This window comes from Taudactylus pleione, unplaced genomic scaffold, assembly GCF_031769625.1.
Source record: "Taudactylus pleione unplaced genomic scaffold, aTauple2 ptg000828l, whole genome shotgun sequence".
Taxonomy (NCBI): Eukaryota; Metazoa; Chordata; class Amphibia; order Anura; family Myobatrachidae; genus Taudactylus; species Taudactylus pleione.
Genome location: NW_028285230.1, coordinates 246954 through 257360, shown reverse-complemented (window position 1 = coordinate 257360; position 10407 = coordinate 246954). Strand labels below are relative to the sequence as shown.

Here is a 10407-nt window from a genome sequence, read left to right as displayed (position 1 = left end):
GCGGCATTTAGTCCGCTGGTCTATTGACTACATCCCCCACTGCAGACCAAGCTCCGGTGTGAACGGCGCAGACTCAGGAATATCCTGGGTTGGCCTCCGCAGAATGAAAGGGTTAACTTCCGAGTCTGATCCGGATTGAAACCCTGTTCCAAACCCCGAATCAGACTCGGAACTTTGGTGTAAAAGAAATATTAGTAACCTGGCCTCAAATAAATTGACTTGATTTGCGAAAGGTGTCAATAGTACTAGTGTCCTGGGTTACAGCACCCAATCAGCTTGAGAGAAAATAAAACCAAATTTGTCTTGTTCATTATCTCAAAATCTGGTTGAGTATTAAGCTGGGCATACACTATACAATTTTCTGTCAGAGATCTGACCAATCTGACTGGTTGGAAATTGGAATGAAAACCTGGTAATGTATGGGAGCAAATTACAATCGTCCATTTGCTCACAAACACTGGAAAATAGCCAAAAATGGTTGTTCAGACAAATTGGTTAAAACACAGAAATATAAGCAATTTGAACATTTTTTTTGTCCTTTTTTCAGTGTTTAAAACCATATGATTGATTGTCATTTGCTCCCATACATTACCAGGTTTTCATTCCAACCAGCCAGATTGGACAGATATCTGACAGAAAATTGTATAGTGTATGCCCAGCTTTAGGAGTATAGAAAAATGCACTGCTCTCAGCCAGGTCTACAAAAGCAAGCAGGGTGCTGCAAATTCCACCCATCAGTTTTGGGCGGGTCCATTGGGGGAAGTGTGTTGCTAATCTTACATAAATTTGACCTGTCCTCACTTCTAATTGATCAGTGGTCAGCACATCTACTAATGCCTTTCACAAAGAGGTAATACTCTGTTCCTGCTTTTCACACATAATTATCCCATTGCATTAACCTGGGTTAAATTTGCAACTGAATGTCAAAACTGCCTTACCTCCAGGTAATTAGCTCAGCCAAGGTGATTGCAGTTGGCAAACGAGTGAAAAGCAGAAGTAGACTATTTTGTCAGTGTGAATAGGAGACAGTTTGTCAGGAATAGGCAAGAATTTACTCATGTATCCTACAGCCTACACCCTTGGTCAATCTCACCCCCTACAGTTTAAAGTACTCATAAAAAATGTGATATATCATTCTGCAGAGGTAATTGTAAAATAAGAGGAGAGATCAGTGAGAGTGTGTTATCATACAGAATCGGGTTATCTTGGACCCTTTATTACAGATCTGCCTTCCTAAAGAATAATTTAATTTGGTCATAAAAGAGTTAAAACAAAATGTCAGCTTGAAATGTTGCACTACTAGAGAATATTAACCCTATGAATGCTAATTGCACCTATGATAATACTACACGTTTCCTATAACCTTCATTTAAATTGACACCCACCTAAACGGAAACTTTACAGTTCAATTGAAGATCACATGATGGAAAGGAAGCAAGTCCATGTTTAATAGCAGGAAATTACATATATTACAGCAGAGCACAGGCAACAAACAGTGCAGGGAGAAAGCCATTTATTTTATTCCCCAGGGCTATGACACATACAGGCTAGAGCAGTTGGCTCTTTAAATGGACTAGTCACAGACAAGGGGTAGACTATGCATTTGAGGTCTTCAATACAGCAGATGCAGGGAGGGGAGTGAATGTAAAAGGAGGAGGGAGGGGGGATGGTGAGCACCAGATTGTACCTCTGAGAGGGGAGCATCTGTCACTCTCCATCTTGCTCTCAGTACTAACCCAACCACTCCTGGTTCTGCTGCATCTCTGTCTGACTCCCGGCTTGGCTACGGCTCTGAGGTATGTCAAGCCACTTTGGCTCCACGTTTAGTTGCAGCTGAGAACGTGGCTGGGTGTGTGTGGATAGCTGGCATGTAGCATGTGTGTGCATTGTAGCTGCTAGCTAGGAGACGCTGACTGTGCGCAGAGCTTCTTTGTTCTATGCACTGTGCTAACCTCACTGCAGCAAAACCACAACCTGTAAGTGCATGAGTCCATCTCTCACAGGCTGATATGACTGGGAAACCAGCCTATGTACACTTGTACTTTGCTGCTTCCATTGCCAACAGCATATCCAGAATCGCTGCATAAGGTAGGAGAAGGGATTTTCTATTCTATATGTTACACGGGTCTGAAATGTTAAGTATTGTGAGATAGATAGAGATATATATATATATATATATATATATATATATATATATATATATATTCTCTATTTGTGTGTTTAATGCTTATAGCCAGCACACCCTGGTTTTCCCACTCCCTATAGCCAACAATCACAGGCTGTGGATAAACTTGCCGCCACGTTAGTTTTTTAGTATTTTAATCCACTCTCTCTGCTCTAGAGTGTCAGTTCTGTGGCCCAGAGCCAGTGATATTATATTAATCGCCAAGTTGTGGTATTCTGTGAAATCGTAACGTAGAGCTGACTCTGTGCCAGGGCACTACAGCAATGCATGTCATTAGCTGCTGGTATAAGGTGGGCATTTATGCGGGCAGGGGGTTCGGGGTTATGGCAATGCAGCGGATTTATTTTATTCTCTCTTAAATGCAGTTCAATGTGTGTGGGGTTTTTTTTTTTTTTTGGAACTTTGTATCTTTCTTTATTGTAAGTCCTAGCGCAGATGTGTTGCGTGATTAAAAAGTACCAAACCTACAATTAAACTCCCCCACATGGAATAATTGTAATTAACTAAATTTGTATCTGTTATATCCTATTCTCTCCATCTGCTTGTTACGGTGGAACTTAACCCTTTAGCTCCCTCTGGTCCCCACCCCATCATTAGAGTGAGAGGGTTAAAACGCTGCGTATCTCATGCACATGTACCCTGGGATAGATCAATGTCTATTGTTCAGGGATTAACTAATACTATGCTGTATGGGCCTGAAATACTATCCAGAAGACAGTGTTGCCTTTTGTGGCACTCATACGGTTAACAGGATCTAAATGCAAGACCTTATATCAGCTGTGATAACTGAGAAATTTTAAATGAACCAGAGCCAAGAGCAGCATTACTTGGGCTATTGTAAAAGGGTATTGATTTTCATGATTATTTTATTTATTTCCTCCAAACCTTTTAAACACTGTAGCTCGACGCCTATTAAAGCATCTCTGGGTGAGATAATTGTAGGCCTGACAGACTGTTTTGCATAACAAAGAACATCCAACAAACAATGGGCGTGTGCTGTATCCAATTTTGGTGCACTAAATCCGATTTCTACTAGAGGATTTAGGTTATATTTACTAAGCTGTGGGTTTTGCCTGCCAGATTTAAAAGGGCAATAATATTTAATGTAAAAGAAGGCTACTTTTGCATGTAATATTATTGCCCTTTTAAATATGGCAGGCAAAAAATGTGGGTTTTTGAAAATCCATTGCTAAATAAATATACACCTTTTATACTTTAAAGGGGGAAAAAAAGTGTTTGGTTTTAAAACTTTCATATAAGGTGTGGACTTGTAACTGCAGAATGTTTTTGCATTTGAGTCTGCATTTAGTTATTTTCATTTATTTAATCAAATGTCCGCAGACTATAAAAGCTATTGTGAACAAAATTATTAAAAACGTCTGGTGTTTTATCCCTGTCAGGGTATTTATCAAAGAGAGAAAGTACTAACCAATCCACTTCTAATTTACACTTTACAAAATGTTGAAAAAAAAAAAAAAAGTTGAGAGCTGATTGGTTGCCAAGTTGTTACAATTTTCTCTCTCCCAACATAGGCCCCAAAGTACCAACCAATCGGCTCTTAACTCAGTTTTAAAACACAGCCTTGCAAAATGTAAATTGGAAGCTGATTGGTTAGTATTTTATCTCTCTCCCAGCTTTGATACATAGGCCCCTTTAAAACAGCTTGACTGAATTGTGTGTTAGAGGAACAATTGAATTTTGCTGTAAATCTAATTTTAAGGCCCCCCATACGCGGTGCGATATAGTAGCCACTCCAACGGATTGGAACGATATCACCGTTATATCGTTCCGTATGTGTGTATATCAGACAGTGCGCGCTCCCGTGGGATTGTACATCGCTCCTCCAGATCTTTCTGCATGTTCAGTTGATCTGGGGGAGCGATGTTCGATCCCATGCAGGTTGGGGAGGGGGGTGCCGACATATCGCGGCGGTCGACCACCTGATCGCTCCGTGTGTGGGGACCGCCCGATATGTCGGCTATTTGATCGGCCATCACATTGCAAGGTGCATATCGCACCGTGTATGGGGGCCTTTAGACATGGCTATTATAATTTAGAATAGTGCACCTGGGCACTATTCAGGCTGAATGCACACCTGGTGTTCAGTCTGTTGCCCCTTCAGATGCATTTTATTTAACTTGCATTAAACAAAATGCAAGTTTCTTTGACTTTGGTATTTCTGAAGGCTTCCCATATCTGTAATTCTCCCAAGTCCAGGTTTTGTCCATATAGTTGCTTTCACTACAGTACTTGGGGGCCTATGTATCAAAGCTTGATGAGAGATAAAATTGTGAGATATAAGTCACCAACCAATTCGCTTCTAGCTTACATTTTATAGGCTGTTTGAAAAATGACAGGAGTTGATTGGTTTAATACTCTTCTTCTCACAATTTTATCTCTCATCAAGCTTTGATACATAGGCCCCTAAATCTGTATACTCTCCATAATGTGGTGCTTTCTCCGGGGTGTCCTGTTTGCTGTCTTTTTAGTAACCTTGATTTTTGACACATGCCCTCAAGTGATTACAAACACCAGGGCTGTACCTAGGGTAGTGCGGCTGGTGCCATGGCACAGGGCACCACAGGTCAGGGGGCACTGTTTGGGCCTGTCAAATTTCTGTTTATTATCCTTCTCACTTGTATCTTCCTCTAATTTCATCCCCAGCATCTCCTGGCCTCCCCTATCTCTTCCCTGGCCCTTCCCCCATGAAGCCATGGCCCTTTTTTGGGTGCATTATATCCCTTTGAAAAATGAGGGTGGCGCCAATGCTCTTTCTGGCACAGGGCACCAAAAAGTCTAGCTACGGCTCTGACAAACACAATGTATGCCACCATGCGGGCTTTAGATTTTATACATTTACATCCCCAGTATGTAAAATGTCTGCTTCGCCAACCTTTAACAAACCATGCCAAACATGCGCCTGGTGTGAGGTCTTCATGATTTGTAAAACCCTTATCGGTGGTCATGGGCTCTAACTCCAATACACACAAGGTAACATTGATATACTGATTCTTCCTTGTTAGGAACAATATTAACTTGTCTTTCGGTTAGGTATAAAGAGCATCAATGTTTCTCAATGCTCTGTGTTACCAGTAACCTACATACACACAATGGAGATGGACATTTTGTGGGGCAGGTCTAATTCTCATGAGGCTGTCACTTTTACTGTCACTAGTTCCTTGTGGATTGGTAGGCCACTTTCCCATGGTCAGTGTTTCAGCTCATAGAGTTCTCTCAGCAATGGCAACACAGTTTCTTAGAAAATGTGTTGCCATTGCTGAAAATACTAAGAAAATGTGTTACCATTGCTGAAAATTCTTAGTTACAAAAGCACGTATTTGGGGCCTTTTCATCATCGGGGGCCAAATGACTAATGCCCCTTTTTTACACCTAAATTCCGGGTTTGACCCGGAGTTGGAACAGGGTTCCAATCCGGATCAGCCCTGGAATTTAGCCGGTCTGCATAGACCCGGCTTTTCCAGCATTTAAGTGGACGCTTGGAGATGACGTCATCTCCAAGCGCCACTGAAGCCAGACCAATCAGCCGGCATGTGGTGCGCTCCAGGTCATCATGACCCAGAGCGCGCTGTTCACACTGCAGGGTTTCACGGGTTGCTCCCGTGTCAAACCCTGCAAGTTACCTGGGTTGGATCGCCAGGTCACTCGATCCGGCGATCCACCTCTCTCCCCTTTTACACCAAGGAGCTACCCGGGTTAACCCTGCAATAACCTGGGTTTTATCTCCGGTATAGAAGGGATATTGGTATCCAACTCTCCACGAGTTGCGATGGTGGATACTTAATTACTAGAGTAATTCATTATTCCTCTGGTGTGGCAACAGCTGCTCTGAAAATCAGCTGTCCGTGTGATCCCTGACACTGCTACTTCAGTGCATATGTGACCTGAGATCAAACATACACCCGGCTGCATGGCTCGAGTGTAAGATGGCGGATTGGATCCCTCTTCGCAATGCTGGACCTATTTCCCATAGGAAGGAGAGGGAGTTGGGAAACCAACTTCATCTGTATATGGTGTTTGTTCCCACAGGCAAACTCCAAAAGCATTCAGGTTTTGGAGTATGCTGAATACTAGTCAGCCCCATTTAGTTCCCAAATAATGAATGGGCCCATTACTTTAAAACATGCCGAAACTAGCGTTTGTCTGTGTTGAATAGGTCCCTTAGTGAGATTGTCCAACAACATGTGTGCAAAATCACAGGCCTAGCAAATATCGGGAGAATACTTCATTGCCGATCTGCCAAGGGCTGCTCAGCCAAGAATGTCCCAGTGCAGTGTTTCTCGTCTGTCTAGAGGAGAGGAAAGCTGGCCATCTGTGAGAGTTTATTGCTCATTAAGGAAAGGAACATCTGAATGAGTGGGTGTATGGGTTACAATAACGATTGTTTGAAGTTATGGGACCTGTACCTTCTGTGACACTCTAAGGTAGAGAACATAAGGCAGGACTGCTTTGTGCAAGTAATGCGTTTTCTGTTACACTGATGAGGTTAATGTATGAATATTACACTAAATTGCTATCTTACTCTTTTCTTACAGCAATAACAATGGGGGCAAAGCTAAGTAAGAAGAAGAAGGGATATTGTCTTGGTGCTGGTAAAGATGGAGAGTCTACAGAAACTACAGAAGTTGAACCGAAAGAAACGGAGACTCAGGAGGGGCATAAAGATGCAGCAGAACCACAAGATGAAAAAACTCCCACTGACCATACTAAGAACAATGGTGCAAGTGAGGAACTGAAAGCCCAAGCTGAAAAAAGGTCCAGCACCGAAGTTACATCTGGTGAAACTACCAAAGAGAATTCGAACAAAGACCAAAAGACAGAGTGCATCCCTAGTACAGAACAAAAGCAAGTAGAAGAGGCCAACCAATCGCAAAATAATTCAGAACATGTTGAGAGTTCAAGTACCACTCAGGAGCAGGCTTGTGAAGGAACAAAGGATGTGAAAAGTCCATCTGGGGACAAACCTGAAACTCTTCATGACTTGAAGAAAGAAGAGCCAGTGGCTAAAGAAACTCAGGAATCCTTTCCAGTAATAGAACAGGAAGGTCCAGACTTTACACAGCCAAACCAGACTGTGACCCAGCAAGCATCCTCTGCAGTGGACGAGAAAGAAATTGTGTCCACACATGTAACTGAGCCAGCGACTAAGGAGGAAGCAGAAAAGATGGAGAGCTCTCCGATACTAGTAGTGAAAACAGAAAAAGTTTCGGAGCAAGCAACTAAAGAGGCTACTCAGGTAGTGGATTCTCTGATCAAACCAGAACAATCTGAAAAAGTGCCTGAGGTAGTTGAGGTATCAGGCCCTGAAAATGTTCCAGTAGAGTCAGTGGCAGATGCAGAGCTTGTAAAGCCTAAATTGCAGGAGCCTTTGTCTGTCTCTGATGTAGAACCTAAATTTGTAGAGTCTAAACTGCAGGAGCCTGTGTTGGTACCGGATTTAGAGCCTGCAGTGCCTGAGCCTCTGAGAAAGTCGGTGGTAATAGATCCTGAATCGGTAGAAACCCCTTTGCCAGTTACAGAGCCGGTAAAGTCTGTGTCTGACCTGGTGCCAGAGACCGTAGAAGAGCCTGCATTATCAGAGTCTGTGCTGGTTGTTGAATCAGTGGTTCATAAACAGCCTGCCGATCCTGTTCCAGTGGCTGAGTGTGTAAGACCTGTTATAAGCATAGAGAGTTGTCCTGAGTCTGAGCAAGTATGTGAAATTAAGCAAGCGAAAGAATGCCCATCTGAACAATTGCCGTCAAATGAAGTGCCTGGTCAAATTGAAGACTATACTGAGAATAAGGAGACTTTAGGTTTTGGCGATCAGGGTATAAATGCTGTGGAAATCCAATCTGAATCTGTACCTGCAGAGCAGACGTCGGCTGAGCAAAATACTGATCAAGAGGCTTTTGTAATGCAAAATGGAACTTCTGAGAACTCTGTACAAGACGTGCAGGTCAATCCTTCCGCAGTACAGGAGGTAGAAGATAAGCAAATCGAAGCAAAAGAAGGAGGTTGTGTCTTGGATAAACAATTGCCAGAGCAGGCAGGTCAGATGGGGGAGGATGATTGTAATGATTCAGCAGTGGTCATCTTGGAGACTTCAAAGAACAAAACTGATCAAACAATCTTTAAAGCTACTAGAGGAATCCATGATCCAGCTGAAGATTGTAAATCTGAAGATAAAACTAAAAATGAAGACACGCCTGCAGTAGAACGGAAGGATGAAAAGGAGTCCTCTGCTCCACAGATCATTGATAAACATGGCGTCGGAAATGGTTTGCCTCTCAAAGAAGAAATTAGGGTGCATATAGAGAATGGATCTGACAAAGACCTTCATGAGCTTAACGGGCAGGGTGAAGGCCATGAAATTCAAGTATGCAATGAATAAAAGCATGAGGTCCCCCATCCCCACCCCCCTTCATTCAAAGGTTAAGTAATGCAAAACATCCACAATTCGAACCATATGCATTTGTCTGTGACCAAATCCTTCAAAAGAAAAAGAAAAAAATATACAAATTTACAGTTGTGAAGTAAAATTCAATAACACTCTGGCCAAATTTTTTACTGTTGACTTGAACTATTCGATTCTACCAAATTAATATAGCTTAATTTATTAATGTTAAGCTCCTAAGTATAGGAGTCTTATTTATATCAATGTTTTCTATCTTCTCACTGGACAAAAGTATTTACTATTGATGTGTCAAAAAAGCCAACTAGAAGACAAGTGACCAAGGCCCATGAAAAATTTGTTGTGAGCTTAACCCAATGTTAAAAAAAAATGTCTAACGCATGAACTTCACAATGTTTTTCCACAAATAAAATGTCATATTTAAGTCTGTTGTGGATTCATACATTTAATATTTAAACAATGCACTGGAATTTTAGGGAGAGTTTAGGTTAACATTGCCAGATCTTGAATTGCAGGCAAAATCTAGATTACTGGGCTATTTTATGATTATCATGAGAAAGGGAAGTGGGATTTCTTGCTTTCTTTACACCATTGATGTCACTTTCATAATATTGAAAGTAAATGCTATATTATAGTTTTGCCCCAAGTGTGAAATGTTGGCTTTCTGTCGCACAAAGGACGACTGACATAAAAACAAACGATTGCCTTAATGACTTTAAAAAAACTTTTTTTTTAAAGTGCATGAGTCTGACAAATCTGTCTCCTGGTGCCAGTGTCATTAGGGAAGAGCAGTTGGATACAAGATTAGGCTAGAGTTTCTGGAACAAATGGATAGGGGGATTCAGAGGTTTTGAAGTTCTTCTACAGTGCTGTTACTCTAAATGGTATTCTGACCTCTCATTGAAGATCTTACCCAGTCAGCAGCGATTCCAAGTGACTTGTTCTAATGAGTTAGAAAATATTACACTAGGGATGTCTCTAAAGCACATTCAGGTTAAGCCCAATATTGATTTTAAGAAGAGAATGCTGCTCAATAAATTGTATTCGCTTGAAGTGCTACTATTTCCATCTACAAACTTGAAGTCCTTGGTCTCTAGTTCTATTATACATGTGCATTTGTGGATACTGGGAACAAAGTAAAAAATGGGTAATAGAGACCGCATTCTAAATGGAGAATAAGGAACACTCAAGGGGGGTTTAGTTACTAAAAAGCATTTCTTACAAACTATTTTTTTGCTGGTTCAATGCTAGAATTCCACAAGGAATAACCAGCACAGCTGCGAGTGTTTAAAAAAAAAAAAAAAAAAGTGTAGACGGGTAGTACTTACTCATGTAGTGCTAATAGATTTTCATCATAGTCTGCCCTGACACAAACTTAAATATCTTTGGTTGGATAAGAATCAGCTAGAGGGGCCTATTTATTTTTCTTTCATAAAATTATGTAGAAACTGCAGTTTGTGTTTTTTTGAGTTAGAAAATTTTCAGAGTTTGGTCCAGTTAGTCTACGAGCAATGGAGAAATCTTCCACCCTTTCGGATGCTGTTGATGCCCACAATGTACCTCAAGCTAAGTGTGCATGTATGTGTGACCAAAATCTGTGAGTTAAACTAAGAAGCACACTGTTGGCACAACGTGTAGCCCCATAATGAGATGAATGCAATGTGGCAATAACATGACTGATTTCAGAGCATCACCATCCATTTTGGTAAACTTGTCTGGAAGATAACTGACATTGCCTTGTCTGAGTAGATGCCCAGTTTGGATACCATGCACTTGTGGCCAGTGAACCTGTTGCTCAGGATAAGTTGCC

General features: G+C 41.5%; 1 protein-coding gene across 2 annotated transcripts; it reads left to right on the top strand.

Annotated features, from left to right (window-relative positions):
- Positions 1 to 1494: 1494 nt before the first annotated feature.
- On the top strand, positions 1495 to 9021 carry LOC148474574 (uncharacterized). 2 transcript variants are annotated; one of them, XM_088458382.1, is made up of 2 exons: positions 1495 to 1796; positions 6739 to 9021. In XM_088458382.1, exon 2 carries the CDS (start codon positions 6747 to 6749, stop codon positions 8574 to 8576), a length of 1830 nt encoding a protein of 609 aa, XP_088314508.1. In that variant the 5' UTR covers positions 1495 to 1796; positions 6739 to 6746; the 3' UTR covers positions 8577 to 9021. The 2 variants fall into 2 exon arrangements, with proteins under 2 accessions (XP_088314508.1, XP_088314509.1); XM_088458383.1 differs by lacking the exon at positions 1495 to 1796 and adding an exon at positions 1913 to 2088.
- Positions 9022 to 10407: the final 1386 nt, after the last annotated feature.